General features: G+C 40.4%; 1 protein-coding gene across 2 annotated transcripts in view; it reads right to left on the minus strand.

Annotated features, from left to right (window-relative positions):
• Window positions 1-23,011, minus strand: part of LOC104059284 (amine oxidase [flavin-containing] B) — a 54,200-nt gene extending 31,189 nt beyond the window's left edge. The window contains exons 1-3 of one of the 2 annotated variants that reach the window (XM_054056031.1): window positions 22,827-23,011; window positions 4,140-4,234; window positions 3,048-3,185 (exon numbers count right to left, since the gene is read on the minus strand). In XM_054056031.1, the coding sequence (XP_053912006.1) occupies window positions 3,048-3,185; window positions 4,140-4,234; window positions 22,827-22,872 (279 nt within the window). In that variant the 5' untranslated portion in view covers window positions 22,873-23,011. Of the gene's footprint in view, window positions 1-3,047; window positions 3,186-4,139; window positions 4,235-6,614; window positions 6,720-22,826 lie in introns of those variants that run through there. The other variant, XM_054056030.1, reaches the window with a different exon arrangement.
• Window positions 23,012-23,296: the final 285 nt, after the last annotated feature.

Here is a 23,296-nt window from a genome sequence, read left to right on the forward strand (position 1 = left end):
AAATGCATTCTTTTCATTTTGCAGTACAAAGAAGCTGAATATATTACTTGTATTAAAAAGCCTCTAAAAAGAATTTAATTAACTATGAAAGTCTTGATTTTGCCTTTGGGTATATGTGAAAACAGCAGCTGATTTTACAAGATGCACTGTGATGCCTGATTGTGTAGCAAGAGAAGAATTAAAAAACTTTAGGTTTCATTGCCTCTCTGAGTTAAGAGAGAATTTTGTGGCTCAGAATTTAATTAGATTTGGCCACAGTCACAAATCTTGGGTTAGCACGTGAATTTAAATTTACATGGAGGCAATAGACCTTTGTGCATCTTGGAACCTGATTTGTGACCTATGACTTGAGAGCATCCCTTAAATTTCAGGGAGCATACTAGAACCCTGTCCATTTTCAGGGAACTCATGGGCAAGCCACATGGCTGAAAGTAAGAGACATCTAAGGAATGTATTACAGCCACATCAAATGCAAAGTGCTGAAAATTGTTACACTGATTTTGCCACAAAGCAATGTCTATATTGGCTATACACCGTTCATCTTCCAGTTCTTTGAGTAATTCTTCAGCTATGATAATATTTTTCCACCATTGTACAAACACAGAAGCAAAAAGGAAACAAAAGATTTAAAATGAGCAAAATTAGGAAATCCAGAGAAGGAGCTACTGACTGTGGAATGCTTCTTCCCTCTACTCCCTGCTTGGCTACCAAGAAGTCCTGGCACACACTTCCCTCCCTGCTCTCTTCAGAAGCTCTCCTATAGGCAGCCACACTAGGAGACTGAGTCTACAAACTTTGTCTGAATCCAACCTGCAGGCTCTCAGCATGTCTTGGAAGTACTTCAGCCAGCAGGTGATATCTCCTTCCTTTTAGACTTTCAACACTTGACTGACCTAACTATGAGGTAGACACTGTTCCAAGCCCCAGGCAGAGTAGGAACCACCAAGTGTCCCTTCCGGGGCAGCTTTTTTCCATTGGTCTGCATAAACTGTACTGCCAATCTCACAAATGCCTGCCAGCACTCAGATCAAGACAGCTGCCTGCATCAAACTGCCATGGATGCTTCATCCCCCTTGCACATGTAAGGGCATACCACCTCGCCTATGAGCATCTCTCAGTATGTCTTACCACAGACAAATGAGTGCTAAAGTAAGTCCAGGCCCTTAGACTTCATCACAGGTCCCCCAGAATCTGTTTGCACAGACGCAGGCATTAACCAAAGTACCAAGCACCCCATATCTTCAGGCTTGGATGGCTTGAATGCCTCCAGGAGCAGAGTGCCTTCCCTTACCTCTGGACTTCTGGATAGAAGTCATACTACTCTATAGATTCCCTGGAGTTGTCCCTCAATGCCTTAGCATCCCAATTCAAGGCCTTTTCTATGACCAACATATAGACAAAGGCAAGGCAACAAAGCCAACCCCTCTCTGCCAGCCTGGGATACATCCCTGAATGCCAGCAAGTCCCATCAGTGTGGAGTAGGGAAGAAAGCTGAGAGCCTTGACACACACCAGCACTTACCACCTTGGGCTAGAAGGTATCCACAGATGATGGTAAAACGCTATGCGCAGCCTCTGGCAGCTCTCATGGGATAAGACACTTGTGGACAAGAGAAAAATAGATTGTTCTTGGCAAGAGCCCAAACTTTGACTTTTGTGCCACCCTCAGTCTCTCTCACCTTAAAATTCTGTTGGAAAACAAATGGCTATTTCAATGAGCATCAATCCCCAAGCTGTTTCCTAGGCATCCTAAAGGAAAATGGGGTTTGGCTTACCAAATAAGCAACCACACTTGACTGGCTACTGAAAACAAATCAGGTCCACATATCAGCCTCAGCTTTGGCTTCTGGAAGCTTTTTGGAATGCTGCAATGGTAGGACAGCAACGTTGTCTTGAAAGCTGGTTGTCCTGACTGGCCATGTCAATTGTTTTCTACCATGAAATTTCCCCTTCGTGGCATGACCTCCTATTGCTATTAAGGGGACTCTGAAAGCTAAATAATGTGAACAAGCAGAAAATTTGGTTTTAAGAATGATGCCAATGACACACAAAACAGAACAGTGTGGATGTACCCGTCAGTTCTACCACAGCAGAAGTAACTGTGAACCATAGCAAATCACTTTGAGAATACCCTTTTTTATTATAATAGAGTGGGAAAAGATATTAGAAAACATATGGCAGAACTACTTTTCTCCACTGCTTATTTTAAATCTGTCAATGTTTTGGGTTTTTTTAACCTTTGATCAAATGCCATATACTATCTGATAAATATTTTGCCAGTCATTGCACAATCACTTTTCATAAGCATATAATGAAACTTAATGTTAATTTCCTCAGGACTAACACAGAAAGTTTCCCTTCTGTAGGAGTGCAACACTGTTCTATATCAGGAAAGGAGAAAAGATGCTCTTTTAGAGAAAGCATAGTAAGAATGCTATGAATATGTGGGCTACTCCTGGCAGCTTTGCCATAGCTGTCCTGTTTCAGATCATTTAGATCTGCCTTCACAAGAAGGTTCGACTTCCAGTGTATTTCACAATTACTATTACAATGCCTTTTGCTACTCTGCAGATTAGTTTCCCCATCAGCAAAAACAGACTTAAACCCTCACATTTCTTTCAGTCAGGATAATAATTCTCACTGGTTTAAGATGCTGATCCTGAGAAATATTCAGCCTGATTGAGGATACTTCAAATCAGAGAGATTTTCAGATACCTTGGGTGGGTTATACGAGACCTGACCTACACAGAAGAGTCACAATTGTACTGTTCATAGACAATGAAGCTTTTTGAAAGCTTTTAAGTAAGAGCTCAGACCTTCACCGAGGCATCAGCTAATGGGATGCATCTACAGGGTACATATGTAGATGTGCACGCAAGTCGTAATTTGTGTGAGTTCTTCATTACCAACATACTCGTTTTTCTTCCAAGAAACTCATATCATATGTACTTAAACAGGTATATTCCACTGTACCATGGAGGGAAAACAATGAGAAAGGAAACCGCTACAACTTGCCTATCTAGAGCAGCATACTTGAGAGCATCTTACCTTGACATGATGTATCAGGTGCTCAACTTCATTCACTTTATAGGTCTCTATTCCTAATTCTTTAGTTAACCGCAGGAGACGATTTTGTGTTGGCCCCACATAAGCTCCTCCAAGGTCCACATATTTAACTTGCTTATTCTAGTTTATAACACACAACACACAAAAGGGGGGGGGAGGGTAGGAGGGGGAGAAGATAAGACCTTTGCGAATAGCACACAAGTTGAAAAAGCAGTCCAGAGGAATTGTTTAAGTGAAACACTCCTAGAGAATTTTGGCCAAGATTCCTCTCCCCGTGGAAAACTTCAGTTCTCTGGTGTTGCAATTACTGAGAACTTCAGATAAGAAGTTCATAACCAGCTTAGCTGGCCTGTTGTTACATTACAGGCTTCACAAACAGGACAGGAAAGAGCCTGACAGGCAGAGAGAGATGGACAGAGTCAGAGACATCTGTGGGGTTCTTGATCAGTCAGGCATCTCCCCAACAACTAGTTCTAAACACATTGTACTAGGAAGTAGTACAGGTAAGATTTTCTAATGACTAGTGGGAGGGGGTCTCCCAGGTGAAGGAGCCAAGGGAGATATGGTGGTTTTAGTTCCCAGCTATCCCTGCCATTCCTCTAGCCTATAATTAGTCCTCATGGGGCTTGTTACGTTTCGGCTTAAGGCTCTTCGTGGCATGATAGGCCTTACGAGTGCTTTTTCATAGAGATTTCTCCATTTCATAGAGATGTCTCTCCCCAGGAAATGATTTTGAAACTTAGCTAATAATTTTCTCATTTCCAGAGGAAAGGACTGATGATTCTGGAGCCTGCAGATCACACAGAAATATTCTGTCCCCACCATCATGCCAGTCTTTCCCTGCTCTTACTGGCATAATATCAGGAAATTTACCATCTGCTAATGCTCTAGAAATTTTCTATCAAGTAGCTCCTCTAGAAGGAAAGAAAAATAAATACATTTGTGTATATGATTCACATAGTACATGAACACTGCACCTATATATATATACATAAACCACACCTGTGTAATTTTACATATGTACAGTATATAATACACATGCATATGTAGTTTAATTGGTTTGGAGATACTTACCCGTACAGTGAAAGTTCTTCCGCCAACCCTGTCATTGGCTTCCAGCAACACCACATTCAAGCCTGACTCAGTCAGCAGTTTGGCTGCTGAGAGACCTAAAAGATGAAAAGAAAACCAGTTAAAGAATACTTCTGTATATGCACCCCGTGGCTTTTGTGACTTGACATGTAAACATTCACATAGCTATTCATCAAAATCCTGAATTTTTCATTCAAACACTTAGCCGGGGGAATGAGGTGAAATTAAAAAAAAACCAAAAAACAAATAATCATGAAATGAAACTGAAGCCACATATTAAAACAGCTTGTGGTCAAATTTGCATGGGCTGAGCACAGTTTTCATCACACGCTCAGCTCTTCTGGTGCATAAGCCAGCACTTCTTATGATAGTCATAAAGGCCAGGAAGGACAGCTTTCTGTTTTCTAACATCAGCGTGTCATCTTTTATAACCTCAACAAAAAAAAAGGCAAGAAGTGAAGTTTTATTAGGACTTTTCTTCAAACGTTTCCTGAAGCTTGTTATATCTGTCTGTTTTCCAGCTCTGAATATTCTGAAGTACACTAGTGAAGTCCCTGCACAATAGGTCACAGGTTTTTTCTCCTGAAGAACACATGGTCTGACTCATAAGAGACAGAAAGACTGCTTGAGCGGCAACAAGAAGAAAAAGTATGAGTAAGTCTACCCCCAAAAATTGTTTCATTCCTCATCCATGCTCTTCATACATTTTTATTTCCATCTTGTAATTACTGAAGCTGAGATATCAAGAGAGGGAACAATGAGAGTACAGGAGGGAACACCTCATTTTAGTTACATGGAGGGAACACAGTCCATAATCTCTCAACTTCTTAAGATCTTCTCTGCCTTTTACTTTAGCACAAGAACTGAGCTTTGTACAAACTGAGGTTCTTAATTTTGCCACGTGAATGAATTTCTAGCTATAAGCTACACTAATATGTCATAATCTAGCTATCCCTTCTGGCACTCTGCCTTGTCACCACCATCAGAAGGCAATCAGTTTCCTCTCTGTGTCTCAGTAGATGCAGTTTCTGAGAAGAAGTCATCCAAGCAGATTCTTCCAAGTATAAGTCAGACATGGAAGAATGGCAAAAGAGCGCTAGCAGGAAAAACAGATGGCCAAAGCTAGCATGGCAGGACTGAATGAAGAAAATGTAGCAGCCCTAGATAGAGAAAGAATACTAATGAGAGCTACTAGAAGTGCTACAGAACATCCTGGTCATCAACTAGTGGCTTGGGGACAGGAGAATCAGGTCCTGTTCTCAGCCCCACAGTGAATCTCCTGCACTGTGCTGGTTGAATCGCTTTAGCTCTTTGTTTCCCCATCTGTAAAAAAAAAAAAGAGACAATGGTGTAGACCTATCTGTCTAAAGGATTTGACAATTTCTGAAGAAAAGCAGATGTTTCCATTAAAAGAACATACTGCTCTGCTTTTATTTCTAGCTCTAAGGTCTTATTTATCTTGGGTTTTCACATAAGTATTGGTGAGAAAAGCAGTAATGACACTGACAAAGGTCTTTCCATTAGTTCTTTATTGAGGAAATTATACTGCAAAAACATCTGGATGGATCAGTGGCCTTGACTACACTCACAAATATTTGAAAATATCAAGGAAGAACAAAATACAGAAAACGGTCGTGGTATGCAAACATGGACCGCCCTTTCAAACAACTTGAAAAAATCGATTGGCTCCTGAAAGAAAAAAAGGCAACAAATCTCCTAAATAAATATAGCTTCCCTGTTGAAGGAAAAAAAAAATGTTGCTCTTCAAAAAAGACAAATATTTCATCAGTTGTGAGAGGATCAGTAGTGGTTATTAATAATTTACAGAATGAATACATAATCTGAAGGCTGTTGTCACTTCAGGTTTCTGTTGGCTTTTCATGCTAACAGGTACTGACTAACCAATTAATAATATTCAGTTACCAACACTATTTAAGAAACATGAGATTTGACTTTCTTTATTAAAATCTAATGAATAAACATTTCAGTACAGCTCAGAACAAAGGCAGTTTATTCCCAAGAGTTGAACAGACAGAGAAGCTTGTGAAAGGACAGTTGTCTAGACTCAACTGAGATGCAGGTCATTCACAGCGTTCAGCCCAGGCACCATCTCCTTGTTTCCTTATATACCTTTCATCCTATTTACTCCCTACATTTTATTTTGGGGCAGCTACCACCTTTTTTCCCCCCTACATTCACAGACATACTTGTTAGAGATGGATAGCAATTTACCCTTTCCTGATACAAATACAAACCAGTGTTGAGGGGATGATCAGGCTCATTAATATCTCACTGCTCCATGGACACCCTCCAGTGGATCATACCTCTGCAGGGGGTGGGATGTGTCTTTGAGACTTGACTCTATAGTGGAAGTTGGAGTCTACAGGGTCCCTAAACTAAGCACCACCTGAACACTTAGTTCTTTTCAAGGGCTGGTGGTCCACACCCTTCTCTCACCTACATGATGACTCTCTTCTAGTCCAAAGTTGTTGGAAATACTATGCAGATAATTGCTGACAAAGGCAGGCAACATGGGCAGCCTCTAGCTCCTCCTTTCCCTCCTCACAAATGCGTAACTGGAGAAAAAGGTGGAAGAAGGGAAGACCAAGGCTCAAGAGAGTCAGATGGCACAGTGAAGTACCAGATTAGGTCTCATAGCACTCACAGTACAGGATAAGGCAAGACTGCTGTCACAGATACCACACACTACAGTGCAATATTAACAGGAGGGAATATTGCTGGTTTTAGTATCACACATATTTGGAATCACAGTACTGCCACATCACCATGTACCTGTTCTCTGGAGCTGCACCCAAGAGCCCAAATGGACTCTTCAACTGTTTCTATAATAAAATAACAGCAAGAGGACTGGATCTTGCAGAGAGAGAGCTCTGAACCAAAGTGATACAAAGACAGATAACGTGCCAGGAACAGCAACAAAAACATATTAAAATGGAAATGAATACTAGCACATGAATACTGGGGCACGAGGTTGTGGTTTGCTTTTCAGAAACTAAAAATTGCTGCAGGAAAGTCCTACAAACCACAGCCTCTTTTCTGGGCAAGAGTCAGAGAAGCCTCTCTGTGCTTAAAACTCCAATCACTGCAACAACATGCATGAAGCCTGCGAAGCAAAGCCTGGAAAAAATCTGTCATACACTATGCAAGATCTCTTCTGGAGAAGTTTAACCCTTCACAAGTTTCAAATTTCAGCACTACCTCTGGCTTACCTCTCACTTTCTTGCACATCACTAACAAAAGAAAGATCTTTAACACTGCTTTCATTCCTCACAAGTGAGGCAAACAGCCACAATCAAATGTAAAGTTCGTCCAAAATCGTGACTGATACTGTTATTACTCCCATTTTGTGCAAAATGTTTTGTCACCCAGTGGTCCCTTTCCCTCCTGCCCGGTAGCATATCAACAGAATCAGATCCAAATTGCAACATAAGGGCTCAACTACTTTTGCCACCACTTTGCAGAGGGCAGTAACCGGGTCCAGTCTCTGTTGCAGGTCAGCTTTCTTCAAGAGGCAACAGAGAGCCATACATATATAGCAGAAAACATACAGTTAAGCAGCTTCAACTGCAATTCTGCTCAGAGCTGATAGGCAGATAATTAATGCAAACAACAAAGAAGCAAAGATGATAGGTCTTATTTGAAACCCCAGAATGAAAATACCATTGTGTTCAGAGGCAAGCCTTCACCCATTACCATAGCAACCTGGTACCCGACTGCAACCACTCAGAGATACTGGTGAGAGATTGCCTCCCCCAGAATTTTATAATCCAAGTTCAAGCCACAAAAATCATTTCTCCATCGTGCAGCACCCTGCATTCACATAGAATTCTTATGTAATTATAATAATAGTTATTTCATCTTCAGTTCCAACGTCTTTCTTATTTGGTATCTCTGTACCTGCTAAACTTCTTAAATTGTGCTGTTCGATTAAGCAGATTCAGTAAAACCTCAGCTCCTAACATTAACAATTTCTTATATTAAGAGAATAACTAATTAGGAATTAATTAATTAATTAATTTATAAAGAGAAAAATCTGTGCTGGGGCAGAATCCATGCTCACATGTGGATTGACAAATGTGAGAATAATCACAATTTTCATCACACCCATATGTATTACAGGCTATAATGAAGCACTACAATCAAACACATCTGACTTTAAAAAACTATTTGACAGTAATTTTTTAAAACTGATGAAAATTATGTACCACCGATTTGATTCTACGTAGGATCAGTAAATTTACTGAAACAACCTTTTAACCTTAGCATTCCCACAACAAATTTCACTGGAAAAGACATGATTGGAAGTTGCATCTATAACGCATCTCTAAATGATACTTGTGTCTTCTTCCATTTAGGCTTTTTTTTTTTTCTTCATAGGATACTTCTGTCATACTCTGGATGGATAAACAAGCAATACACAATAGCCAGCCTATCAGTAAAATTTTATTTTTCCCTTAGGCTACACGCAGTGCCCCAGTGTGTACAGTGGACAGGGTGGGTGATTTGGAAAGGGAGAGATTATAAAGCTGTAGATAAAATTTATTTCTGAAGGCATTGCAGCAGTTCCTGATGTATCTTCTCTGTATTATTCACTATTTTGTCATGTTCCTCCATGCTTATCTCCCTTCCAAGACACTAAACAATTTATTTTCTCTTATATATATAATAGCAACAAAATGTACAAATTCTTAATTTTAATTGATGCAGGGGGCAAAGGAAAAGCCTCTAAGCCACTGGCATTCATTTAATAGCTTTTAAGATCACTTTCAAATCTGTTCACTTTAACACCTCAAAAATTTCTCTTTCCAACTAAAATTGTGAGTTGAGCAGGAGGAAAGGCAGCCATCATACTTGTACTGTACTTACTTTCAGGTCTTACTGCAGAACTTGCACATCTCACACCTGGGTTTCCCCAGATTCATGATATTTGCTAATATGTCTCTCTGCTCCTCTTTATTTACTTATTTTGACACCACAAATATGTTTACTAAGTACTGCTCAGGGGAGATTAATATCTGTAACAGATGCCAGACGCTTGGGCTCTGCATAGAAACATTGGCTGTACATGCAGATTAGAAACATCCAACACTTAGAAGAGGCAAGCAGCTGGGTTTTACCTTTGTTGTGCCTCCACAACTTGGACATACGTTTGTGAACAAGCTCTACTCTAGCTTGGTTAATAGTTGTCAGCATTCCCCTTGACATCCTGTGTTTAGGCAAGAGCTAACATCTGGTTTTCCCAGTGTATTTGCAGATGCTGCAGTTGCATATGAAGCCATCCTCCAGTCACCCATGTGAGAGCTCTAGGGTGTCAGCATGAGCAGAGGCTGCCACAAAATATCTTGTAAACACAGCCAAAACCACTGAGTTTCTTGAGGACTTTTTCCTTGCTCTCAACCTGTTCAGCCACATCTAAATCACTGTCTGCAAAGACTGTCAGGTAACAGATGCTCCTTAACCCAGAGGTAGCAGGCAGAGCAGCCCACAGCACCAGAGTTTGAGCCTGAGCACTCTTGACGAGGTCCACGGAAGTACATATAGATAGCATGAGGCTCAACATGGGCATGTCTCATTAAAACGTACTTTGGAAACGGCACAACAACTCAGCCTGCTGAACAAGCACAGTCTCCTTCCCTGGGGTTAATGAAGAAATTGTAGGATGTAAAAATGTTGCATGAGACTGAGAGCAAGAAAAGAAAACATACCATTATTTAGTGTATATAAAGAAAGAAGAGTTGAGTTCAGAGTCACTAAGGTAAATGAACTCACTTACTTCTTAACATAAGTATTCAAAAATATTAGTCAGACCACCTTTGTCCATGGACATTTAACATCTTGAAGCTGGTTTTTTAGAAGTCTCAAGATTTGTACTCATCTTCTTGATTTTGAGTCTAAGTCTCATTTTGACCAGAGGGGCCAGGAATTTAATTTCTTTTCTTAATGAAGTGATGAGCCTTACAAAAACTGCTGTCACAGTTCAGCCCCACCTGAGCTGGAACCACAACCATTGCTGTTGCATCAGCTTAAGTTGCTGAAAGGCAAATCTGTCAAAACGTAAACAAAGTTATAGAAGCCAGCATTGCTGCAGGATCACATTGGGAATACAACTTCCCTCACTATTAGTTGTCTGCATACAGTATTGCTTACCTACCATCACTGACTTCACTTCTCATAAATACATACAAAAAGCACATAGTAAATAAAAAACTGATGCACTGTAACAAGTGAAACAAATTTCAACTGTCTTAAATCCATAGACCTTTCCAGGAGAACCCTTTTGTTAACGGTCAGTACAACTGCAGTGTTTGACCTAGGGTAGTAGGAAAAATTACAGAGGAATACGCCCCAAGCAGCTGAGACAAATTTTGGGCTATGCATAAAAATACTCCTTTGACCTGTAAGAGCCTCTGGACAAGTTCCTAGCATCTGAAAATTAGATCAGTTAATGGAAGAATCCTGTTTGCTGCTGCTTAGACTTAATTACTTCAAAGTTCAAATAAAAAGCCTTCTTGTTTATACTCAGGGTTCTCTGACCTCCTTTTAAGACACGTCCCAAAAACATCCTGTAAATTCAGTGCCATTGGTGCAACACAGTTTGCATACTGCTGTGATACTGAAGAGATGGAGGGCAGCATCAGAGAAAAGGCATGTACTTATCTGCAGCTAAGCAGTCATTTTGCACCAGTGGGTTTTCTCCTTCAAATCTTCCATGGTTTCTTTATTGCATTACTGTGTTAGAAACTGCAATTTAATAGCCTTGGTTCTGTTTGTGTTGACTGCTCTAATGAACACAATCCGATTACTGCTTTGCCATTGAGAGATTGAACCTGGCGCTGGTCACCTTTACCTCTGTCACTCATGATTAGCCAGCTAAAATGTTTTAATTGAAAAAATGGCTTCAGACAATAATGCCATTACAAATAAGGACTGTAAGCAAAACCAATATGGGCCCAGGGTCTGGGTGACTTAAGGTGATACAGGCATTTTTTGTAGCTTCCCTCACATCATGGTAAGGTCAAGGGATTTTGTTCTTGTGAACAATACTGTCCCTTTATAAACTCAAGGGTCATGCTCACAATTGTAATGTGTAATGGAAGCACTAGAAAAGAGGTAACTAAGAGCACAGTGCCTGAAACTATGTTCACATCAGGTTGGCACAGTGCTATAAAAAATGGTTAGCACACACAAGAGGACAACAGGCAGTTTTCCTGTCTCATTGCTTTCTTGGTCCTCTGCAAGACAAGGTACACAGCATTCAGATTGCTCCAACAGCTGCCTGCTGACAGCTAGGGGCCACAAGGACAAGAAGATACTGCAACCCAACAATACCTATTATTAACCTAGCCCCTTAGCTAAATCCATATGCTTTCAGGGTGAAGGTAACCTTTTAACTTCTCTAATTAGGGCCAACTCTACAAAGGTACTTCAGATATCTGAGTAAACCTCATGGAAGAAAGGTACAAAACTTATAGTTCAGAATCTAAAAATGTGGGAGAGCTGGATCCCTGTAAGTTGTCACTCTTGGTTATTCTCAATGCCTTCCTCCATGTGCTGAACAGTATAGTGAGAGGTATCAAAGCAACATTTTTGTATAGAAGTAGTTTGAATGTAGGAGGAAATAGTCTCTCTTCCTAAGCTGTTCGACCTTGCAGCAGTGAATGCCATTAAAATGAGTATCACTCACCTACAACATTAGAAAATTTAAAAAAAATTAAATTGCAGTTTCAGAAACCCCAAGGAACAAAACAAAGACATTATCAATCTGCATATCTGTTTAAAATGTATATTTACTTAAAATATTTGTACAAAGGACATAACATTTCTGCCTAGGATACAGTACTCCATGGGCAAATATAATTTATTTCTGTTAGCATTTCATTGTCTAACTGAGGCAATGAGTTTTTCTGTCTGAGTGCTGGTTCTGTAACCTTGTACTAAGGTCAGTATGAACATCCCCTTGAGTCAATGCGACTTTATGTCAGCATAAACTCTAGTCCAACTTTCTGTGATCTCTCCTCCCTGGCAGCACTCCTAGATCATTCATCCACAGTGCAGGGAGCAGTATTTATTAAGCAGAATTCTTAAAACATTAAAACCATTCAGCCCGCATTTGTCCCAGGCATTGCACCTCGTTAAGCAATATAGAGCATGGCCAGTTATGAATGAATAGAACAAAGTAGTGGTGCCATAACCTCAAGCCCTGCTGAACATGGCACGAACACAAGTTGTTGTATTTTGGTGGAACTCCACTGAGGTGGTGCCCAGGCTCAAGCGCTGAAGCCACAGCTGTGCTGCCCTTGCACAGGGCTGCCCTTTTTTAGTTTCCGCTGTATTTTTACATATGACGTTTCCAATGAAACTGTAGACTGACAAAACTGGGCACTCAGCTATTTCAAAGAATAAGTCTTTCTCGTATCAATCATTTACTCAGTATTCCATTCATTTTATGGATTTGTCATATCTTACACACGAAGCAGTACACCCATTCAATGCCCAATTAACACCTTGAAAGGATGAGATGTTTGTATGCTTCAGTCGGTTAAAAAAAACCCCAAACACATTGTTCATGTCCTTTGTTATGGCACCAGGATCTACTGACGAGTTAAAGTTAATTGCATTATTACTGCTATTGTTATTATTATTTCCATTCTCCTCATCATTCACCACATGCATTGCAGATTATCTCACTTTCAACCTCAGTGCCTCCTTTGGCTTAGGTCCATTCCTATTTGCTAGCCAAGGCTGCTTCAAAACACAACAGAGAGAGCAAAGAAACAAAACTGAAAGATAAATAGCACTACAACAGAACACACAGTAGCATTAGAGAAAACAAAGTTTAGCACAATGAACTGGCTGAGGCACTATATGGGTAGTTTACTAAAAGCATCCTTTTAGGCACTACTGTTATGAAGAGATATAAAAGCAAATATAATGCCTAACAGGTTTGCTCTGAAGAAGAGTTCTGCCTTCCATATTCAGCAATGTGGGGAAAAAAAAGACGAGTTTACATCTGGAAATTTTTTCAAAATTCTGCAGCAGTTGTCTCAGAAGAGAAATGCTTATCTGTTTTGCTAAATCTTGCATGTTCTCAAGCAAAGAATTAATTTTTTTCAGTCCCCCGAGAAAAGTAAATGCTCAAAATACACGATCAAATAGAAGATGTTAACTTAATAAACAGACTATCATTCTCAGATCTTGACATCAAGGAGTAACACGTGATTTACCAGATTTCTCAGTATCTGGTGACTCACAAGTATCCATCTAGAGAAGGTTACTTCTCATGGCAGCTAGCAATGCCCCAGCAGGGCCACCAAGCCCTCATTCCATGCCTACCCATTTTGTTCCACGTTTTCCTTGATCTTCAGCTATTTTCAACCAGTTGCATGCAATAATTACAGATTTATACAGAGAATATCTCAGCGTCACTTTCAAATATCCACCAAGCCAGGCCCCAGAGACTCTCTAGAAATTCCTATTGTCATCATAGCACACATATACAAGTAGGTAAGTGTGCACACACACGGACACGCAGGCTACATACTATCAGCTTGTAAAGCTAACAACCATTTGTGAACATTTTATCTATTTGAACAACTGAAAAACGAAGAAGAACCTCACTACTTCGCAGCATGCTGTATAATCACTTTACACGCCAGCCAGCTTTTTGTTGATATCCAGAAAGACCATTTCATTTCTTGACAAACAGCTCAGGATAAACCATTCCCTGGCTGAGATATCAAAGGCTGAGAACATAGATGTCAAAGAAGCCCAAACGGAATGGCTTGAATAAGATTTTTGAGTAACTTTCTTCCCTCCATCTCTAAATACACACAGGAGAATCTTTGAGCCAAACAGCTCATAAAAGTATCAGTGTTACGAAAGAAAAAACACTACTGTTAGATTTGTACCATTCTGATATAAAGTTGGGGGGGGGAAAGGTGAAGGAAGTATAGAGAAAAAGAGAAGTATCTAAGGTATAAAATAAAGGAATTTACACTCTTTCCATTCTTCATTTGTGTTCAGTATTTAGCATAACTCACTGATTCAATCTCTGGTCAAGCTAGCCTCATAAAGAATTAACTCACATTGGAACAAAAGAGGTGTCTTGCTCCAATATTTAATGCATTCAAACACAGATCTATCACTCAAGAAAGTTTATACACAAACTATCCAGGTAATCAGGATGTATAGTGTGAACTGGCTGTTTGATCAGCTTTTGCCATGTGCAATCAATCAGACAGACTTCATTTGATGTTTTATATATGAACTATACCATCAAGATAAGGACCAGCTGTCTGGGAGGCAGGAGGCTACAAAGGCATTTTTCCTCCCCAACACCCTCATGCTGAGCTGAGTCAAATGGTGGAAACTTAAAAAAGTGAAAACTGAGATATTGATGCCCATTCCTCTTTCTGTTCCCTTACAGCACTCCAATCTCAAGTTCTGGTCATGACAATGGTTTGAGGAGCAAATACAGTTTTTAAGGAACTTCATGCTGGCATTACTTTTAAGCAAGTTGTTGGAACAGAAAACTGACAAGACAGACTAGGTTGCACAAAATACAAATGCATGGATCGGTTATTTAAAAGAATACTAGACATTAATGATTTAAGTACCAACATTCTGCAGTGCACTTTTACTGACCCCTGCAATCAGCAAGAAAAATCTTTAAACAAGGATCACACAACTTTACAAAATTCTAAGCTTTAGACACAAATCAGTTCCTAAGGAAAAAAAAAAGTAGTCAGTTAGATGAACAATCACATTTTAATAAATTATCTCAGAAGTCAGCAAAAATCTTAAGACGTGACAGAAGTTTACAAGGATAAAATAGGTTATCAGCCCAGAAGGAAAATAATATTAAGTCAAAATGGCTATAAAAAATGAAACGATTGAAGCTGTAATGAGATCAATGCAATTTCCTCAGGAAATTGAAGCCTAGTTGAATGATGACTGATTTCCAAACATAACAGGGCTTTGCAAGTGAATCAAGGCATGTTTCTCTGTAAAGGAAAACCAAAGGAAGGTCCTCAAGCCACCATGACAGTGCTCAGCAAACTTTTATAACCATGTAAACTTTACCGTTGAATCAGTGCATTCTGCAAAGTAGCTGCTACAGAATTGAGACAAAACACAAAGGCAAGCTACTCCCATTCTGGAAAGGGGCAGTGAAACAATATGGCTTTTTATTTTTAAGTAACAGACCTACATAGCTACAGCTGTCAGTTGTGCTATGGAGAAGGAAATTGTGCCAGTGGGAAGTATGCCAAAATCACCCAGATTGTTTACATATAGAATAGTAACTTCTGAAGAAGAAAAGCCTTCTCAATTGACTAAATTATGCGTGAGACCTAATTCATTGTCATTAGCTGCTGCACAAGACATGTAAATAGAAAGCAAACTGTCTGCTGGTTTATGATACTACAAGCAGCGCTCGAAGTTTACCTTGGGGACTACTAGTGCTGTGTAAGACCGCACTGCTCAGGCTGCCTGCTTAGGCAGTACACACATCCCTACTTGGCTTCTGCCAGTGTTCTTCACCTCTTGATAAGACAGCCTCCGCTCACTCACTAGCTGTCCTTAAGTCCTTGCTCCCGAGATCATGTAAGATAGCCCAAAAACACACAGGATGGAGTCATAACAGTGGGTTGCTCCTCGCAGCTTCTGGGACTGTAGGGACCAGAGTTTGACCCAGACTTGTATCACTGTGGTGACTGACATCTTGCTGGTTTTGCTGGAGGCTGACACTATGGTCACCGGCTACAGAGGGGAAACACATCTTTAAAATTATCCCTGTCCTTGATAGAGCCAAGGAGTAAAACTAGAGTTCTCAAAAAACTAGGCTAACTAGAGTTCTCAAGTACACAGAAGATGATCTTTTGGTAACCTCCTGATGCTACAAGAAAATGAAAGGAAAAAGTAGGCAAGGAGAGGATAGAGGATGGAGATGCACATCTGTGGTCAGGATGAATGAGTAAATTATTCTTGACAGTGCCTTCGTAGAAGAAGAGCACAAAATTGAAATGCTTACTCTTTCCATGTTACTATCTTCAATCTGCAGAACTAAAGATACTCCAAGAAAGCAAGTTTGCAGTGTCAGCATTAGCAAGTAATGCAGAACAGCAGACCTGCAGAATGAAACAGTTGTAACCTTAACACCAAGTATCCACACTATATGCATGAAAGGGAGTTTATTTCAGACTAAGCCATACAAGGTGAACATCTCATTAGGTACTGGAGCCTAAAATGTGAGCTCCTATAGCATGTCTTCCCATTTCATCTCATGCAAAGAGCAATCTGATGTATATGCTCTGAGTCTGCCCTGTGGTGCACACCACATAGCAATAATTAGGGTCAATCAGGAGATTCGCTCAAGGTACGCACTTGATCTGATGAATACCTACCACAGCCTTCAGAGTTATGTTCAAAGAACCTACAGAGATTTTGCCAACAGTTTTCTACACAGCTTGTGCAACATTGAAAGGTCCTGATTCCCGCTATGGAACAAGAGGTTGGAAGAAAGTGATCCACGAATCCCCTACTGCTAGCAAAACATGCTTTGTCTTTTATAGTTCACCAGGTAACAACAATGGTACATCAACAGAAGATGGACAGATACCAGAAATAATATTTTATACTTAAATATAAATAGATGAATACCTACCACAGCAGATGAATACCTACCACAGCCTGTAGTGTGATTAGGTTCTAGTCAAGTGCTAGACTAGAGTCTGACAAATCTAACTACCTAAAAGCACCACTGCAGGTGGTTGCCCAAGTAAACAACGGACTGAACTTTCTTACAAAGAACTTTAAGCTTTTCCTGTGTCTAATCGTGTTTATCAAAAAGCACGCAATTCAGCAGTACACATAAGAAAATCTTGTGGACTTCACAGTTTGTAGCCATAGCATCAACTGCTACATATAAACTTAAGTTCTCCACCAGTTATTCCCATAATAGTTACCCAGGAATCCCTTGCACAAAGTTTTGACATCCTAACTTACCTTTTTTTGCCCCTTCCAGGGTGGTTATCACATTTTGCTGAACAGACAGAATGAACTTTCCCTAATACGACCTTTTCATAATGGTTAAATAAGCTAATGGAAAGAGCTTTCCTTAATGAGGCATTGCTTTGAGCCTTGGGAGATGAGATGGCTCCTGCAGGTAGAACGGAAAGCTTATTAAATCAACATTCAGACCAATTAGGACATATCAGTCAGTAACTTACAATACTGTCCCTGCTGCCTAGGCTACCAAACTACCTGAGAACACAATGCAGCTGCTGGCTGTCCTGTTTACTGTGCATTGCCAAGGTTTTTGTGAAAAATCTATCAGAAGAATGGCAGGTTCCACCTAATTGCCTCATATTCTTTTGCAAAAGCTATGAAAGTAGTTGAATATAAAACGAAGAACCCCCTGATAGCAGACACAGATAGATGATTGAAAACACAAACAAAGAACTTCATCATATCAACTGACACAGAAATGTCCTGGATTCCTTTTGCCTGACTGTATCCCAGAGAGGGTGGTAACCCTCAGAGAGGGTCACAATCCTTCCATTGATGGGTCTGCTCTATTTTCATGGACAGCTATTTCACGTCTGCATTTTGGTTTGGTTTGTTGGTTTTTTTTTCAACTCCAAATGGGCATCTAGCATAAGGCTGCTAGATTGGTAATGTTCTTCAGAAAAGAAGAACTCTCTTTTCAAAGGAGGGGAATTATGACACAGTAAATTACTATTAGGGAACAAAAAAAAACCCTACATTGATAAGTAAGTAGTGGAGGTTATGCATTACTTGTTTAAAAAAAAAAAGTATATATACCCAGATTTGTTTTGAAAAACAATTTTGCCCTCTGCTTCAGTCTATTATAAAACAGATTGAACACCCACAGTTAATAGACCCCAAAAGACCTGACTGGTTGTTTTTTTTTAAAAATAATTTGAAACTGGCTCACAAATGCAGTGAGAGTTACTGTAATTATATAGCCTATCAGATCTTCACAGATATACAAAGTAAGACCTAAGAAGAAGAGTTGAGAACATAGCGGTATCTCAATAACACAAGAGTAGTTACAAAAATATTTTAAAACCCTTATGTTTAAATAGACATATTTTATCTTACAGTAGGTTTGGTTCTTAACTTATAGGAACATGACAAGTTGCTTGTCAACAGGAAAACACTAAGCATACTTGAAATAACATTTGCCACAATTTAGAAGTCTTCACTTTGCAGAGAAAAAAAATAACCAATTAACCTCACTTTAATGGTAACATCTGTACACTAGTAATTTAAGACAGCCATTTTCTTAAATAGGACTGGCATAACATTAAGTTAAAATCTGATACCTTATTTTATAACAAAAAAAAAAGAAACGGGTCCTCCATGGCAAAAGCAGGGAGAGGAAAGCACTTCTGAAAACATATGGATGAAGTCTTTAAATGAAACTCCTGAACAGACTCCAAGTTTTGATTTTAAGAAGAATTCTGTCATCACTGTCTCAATTAACTAAGAAGAGAAGCAAGTCTGACAACACAACCTCATAACTTTCTCATAGTTGTTTCCATCCTCCTGCTTAAGGAGTCCTTCCAGGAAAGGAAGGACTCTCTAGGCTTGTTCAGCCTAAAAAAAGAGAGGTCTCTGGGAAGAACTTATAGCAGCCTTCCAGTACTTAAATAGTGCCTACAGGAAAGCTGAGGAAACGATCTTTCTCAGGGGATAGGACGAGTGATAATGGTCACTGAAAGAGAGAAGACTTAGATTAGCTATTAGAAAGAATTTTTTTTACTGTGAGGGTGTTGAGGCACTGGCACAGCCTGTCCAGGGAAGGTGTGGATGCCCCATCTCTGGAACTGTTTGAGACTAGGTTGGATAAGGCTTTGAGCAACATAGTCTAGTGGAAGATGTTCCTATCCATGGCAAAGGGGTTGGAACTGAATGATCTTTAAGGTCCCTTCCAACCCAAACGATTCCATGATTCTATGATTCTGTGAAAAAGAGACAGCTCTCAGTAAACAGAAGAACTTGTCATGACACAAGTTCCAGTTCTGTGAGGACCTTCTACATTTCCGATCTAAATATTCTTTAGTACCAGCCATACTACATACAGCGTTTGGCAAAGTGTTTTCATATGTGCATTTTTAAGATGGGAAATTTTCTTCTAAAATAATTATTTTTAATTTACACCATTCACTAAAATTTCAAGGACTTAAGCAGTACTTCTACTAATAAAACAGAATCTCTTTTGTAGTAAAACCTCTTGTTCTTCCAATGTATTCTTTGTCATAAATGTATTGAGAAGATCTGAACTCTTCAGAGAAGACACAGACCATTTTTTAGACTTGAAAGAAAGTAACAAAGGCTAATTTTAATATATTTTAATTAAATAAAACTTAGATTAGTCAATTATTTAGTTTTATACTTTGCTTCTTGAACCAAGTGGTATGTTCAGGTGAAAGATGAGCCCCTTCAGAAAAAAAACAGTGCCAGTCAGGGTTGTGAAGACCTCTGCGCTGCTATTCCATTACCAGATTTTTTATTCTTTGAATCTGAAACCCTGCTAATTAAATCTAGATAAAAGCTGGGCAGAACTGCTGCTAAAGAGGGTCAGAGCACTGCAAATGGACAGCTTTCATTAACCTAAATACACAAATAGAAAAGAGAGAACTGAATGGCACCTCTGCAACATATTAGTTCTCATCCTCACATAAGCACAGCAACTCTTTTTCTTCTGTGATTACCCGCTTTGCTTTTGGCTTTAGCAGCTAACTCAGGCTGCTAACCTATTCTGAAGGTTACGAGAGCCTTCTGCTGTTTTACAGCCATGCACTGACTGATGCCTTCCTCACCTAAAGGCAGCAACAGCAAAGTCTCAGTTGGCTGCACCTCAGGCAGCTCAAAACCAGTGACTTTTTGAAGGAATGCACATCAAATTGGGAGCGACTCATTTTAAGAATCATATATTTCATTTTCCAGTGGACAGGAGAAGAGAGGTCTGCAGCCGTTTGGCACGTCAGCAGGAGTTTTCCATCAGAGTAAGGAGACATAAAACCACAGTTTTATCACCTCGCTGGAAGGTCAATGATTTACAGAGAAGTGTGTTGGTAGAAGAGAGATGTGAATGAGGAGACATAGGCAGTAGCTGAAGGAAAGTGACTGAAGAGGCGTGCCTGGTCATTAGTAATATTAGTACATGTACATTTTTCCAGCCTCTGCGAGAGTACAGGAGAAAAGTTGCTACAGCATGAAAGCACAGGGCTTTGGAGAAGATCTGGTGTAAAAGGAAGTGAATAGAAAATAGGTTCCTCACCATTCCCCTGCCACTTGCTGCTGTCTGCAGGTAGCAAAGAGCTAAGCACGCAATTTAATATGAAATAGCACTGCTTCTCGGTTCCAAGTGCTCTTTCAGATAAACATATGTGGGCTGTGCAGGCCTGCCACCAATATATTCCCATGGCAACCATGAAAAACAAGGGTAGATTAAAAGCTGTTAGTCTTTCACTCCAGCTCATTCAACAGAGGGAATCTATAGCACTTCTCCTGTAGCAAAAACACACCACTCAAAATGTTTCAGGTTAGAAGGCATGAACAGGTAGGTATTACAGGTTAATTTTCTGTAATCAACTTTCACGGTGAAACACAGTGTAAGTTAAAAATTAGCCAAAAGGCTGTGTTCCAAATCAACTGTTCTTTATAGAAAAGCAATCGTTAATTTTTGCTAATCACATAAACATACCTGAAACGTTCAATAATTATTCAGCAGTTTGTTATCAGAGAATTCTCCTTGGGAAATAATGCTGGTGATTTTGTTCACTACATTTTGCATATCATTGAAATTGCATGCTGCATACCTTAATATAACGGTTAAATAGACATACAGAGTTATACATAAATAGTGGAAATTAAAAGCTACGTAAAAAAAAAAAAAAAAAGGACAAATTGATTTGGGCACATGCATCTCCAAACTAAACATGAGAGACAGACAGACAGAGAGACTGATTGATTCACTCCAGGCAGGCACAGCAGTCTTCCAGCCAGGGTTAGGTTAAAAGCAGCAGATTGCCACCCTGTGCAACAAAGCTCCCAGGCCTGCTGCCCATTTCTCCCAGGCAGTTCATGCTCTTAAATCCATATCTGTGCTGAATAAGGAACTACAAATTTACTAAACAATTCAGCAGAATTCAGGCATTTTTCCTTTGTGCTTCTACCTGCTCTAAACAGATGGTACTCCAAGATTTATATCAGTCATTCATGACCGAGGGCCTCTGTGTAACACCCCTGGGCTCAGGGCATAGAGGATGCAAAGAGCATATAACCCCACCAGCCCAAAACTACCAGGGGCTTCAGTAAGACCTAAACAGGTTCAGGGGATGCTGGGGCTGGACAGTGGGAGTATCAGAAAAATAAATGTAAAAAATGATAACATAATAATCACATAGTAAGAATAATAAAATAGTCATAGAATGGTTTGGGTTGGAAGGGACCTTAAAGCTCATCCAGTCCCAACCCCGCTGCCATGGGCAGGGACACCTCCCACCAGACCAGGCTGCCCAAGGCCACATCCAACCTGGCCTTGAACACCTCCAGGGATGGGGCATCCACAGCTTCCCTGGGCAACCTGTGCCAGTGCCTCACCACCCTCATGGTGAAGAATTTCTTCCTAATGTCTAACCTAAATCTGTTCCTCTCCAGTTTATACCCAACGCCCCTTGTCCTATGACTACAAGCCTTTGAGAACAGACTCCCCCCCAGCTTTCTTGTAGCCCTTTCAGCTACTGTAGGGTCGCTATAAGATCTCCTTGGAGTGTTCTCCTCTAGGCTGAACAACCCCAACTCTCTCAGCCTGTCCTCATATGGAAGGTGCTCCAGCCCTCTGATCATCTCTGATCACCCCTTCCAACAGTTTCATACCCTTCTTATGTTAAGGATCCCAGAACTAGATACAATACAGGAGGCAAGGTCTTAAAAGAGCGGAGTAGACGGGCAGAATCAATAATAAAAATTAGAAATGAAAAAAAGAAAAATTAAAAGTAATAAGAATAAAATAAATGTAAGATAATAAATTATAAAATAAAAGGAATAGAAGGGAAAATAATAAAATACAGAAGGAATAAAAGGAAAATAATAAGAAAAATAATGAAAGGAAAATAATAAGAGAAAAATTATAACAGAAAAATAATAAAATTATAAAAGAAAATAGTAAAAATTATAAAAAGAAAAATAATAAAAGAAAATAATAAAGAACAATAATAAAAGAAAAATAATAAAGGAAAAATAATAAAAGAAAAATAAAGAAAAATAAAATATCAAGTAAAAAACAGTAAAATTAAAAAGAATAAAATCAATGAAATTTAAAATCACCAAATCACAAATAATAAGATTTAGAACAATAAAATAAAAACTAATAACATAAAAATAATAAAATCCAAAGCAATAAGATTAAAAACGCACAAAAAATAATACCACAATCAAACCCAATGAAATCCAGCCCAATGCACGGAGCCCCCATCCCACCCCGCCGGGTGCCGGGGGGGGCTGCGCTAGCTCCCGGGGCTCCCCAGGAGGCGGCGAGCTGCAGCGCACCCCTGTCCCCCCCGCGACGCTCCCTGCGCCCGAGCGCCGCCGCCCTGCCCGCACCCCCGGACCCACCTGAGATGCCCCCCCCGACCACCACCACGTCGCATTTCTCAGCCATGGCGCTGTCCCGGCGCTCGCTTCGCGGCTCCCGCGGCGGCTCCAACCCGGCTCCACCGCACCCGCGCACCCCGCCCCGCCGCCGGGCACCGCCCCTGCCAGCCCCGGGCTGGGCGCTGCGCTCCTGCGGGGCCGGTGCGGGAGGGGCCCTGACCCGCCAGGTGGTGATGGATCGCCCCGCGCATCAGCCCTCAGCGACAGCCGCGGGTGTTGACATTTTCGGGGACCCTCGCAGCCCCGAGGCGTAGCAGGAGGGCTGCAAGGATGATCAGAGGGCTGGAGCACCTCCTGTACGAGGGCAGGCTGAGAGAGTTGGGGCTGTTCAGCCTGGAGAAGAGAAGGCTCCCAGGAGATCTTACAGCGACCTTCCAGTACCTGAAGGGGCTACAGGAAAGCTGGGGAGGGGCTGTTCACAAAGGCTTGTG

Source organism: Cuculus canorus, chromosome 1 (assembly GCF_017976375.1).
Source record: "Cuculus canorus isolate bCucCan1 chromosome 1, bCucCan1.pri, whole genome shotgun sequence".
Taxonomy (NCBI): Eukaryota; Metazoa; Chordata; class Aves; order Cuculiformes; family Cuculidae; genus Cuculus; species Cuculus canorus.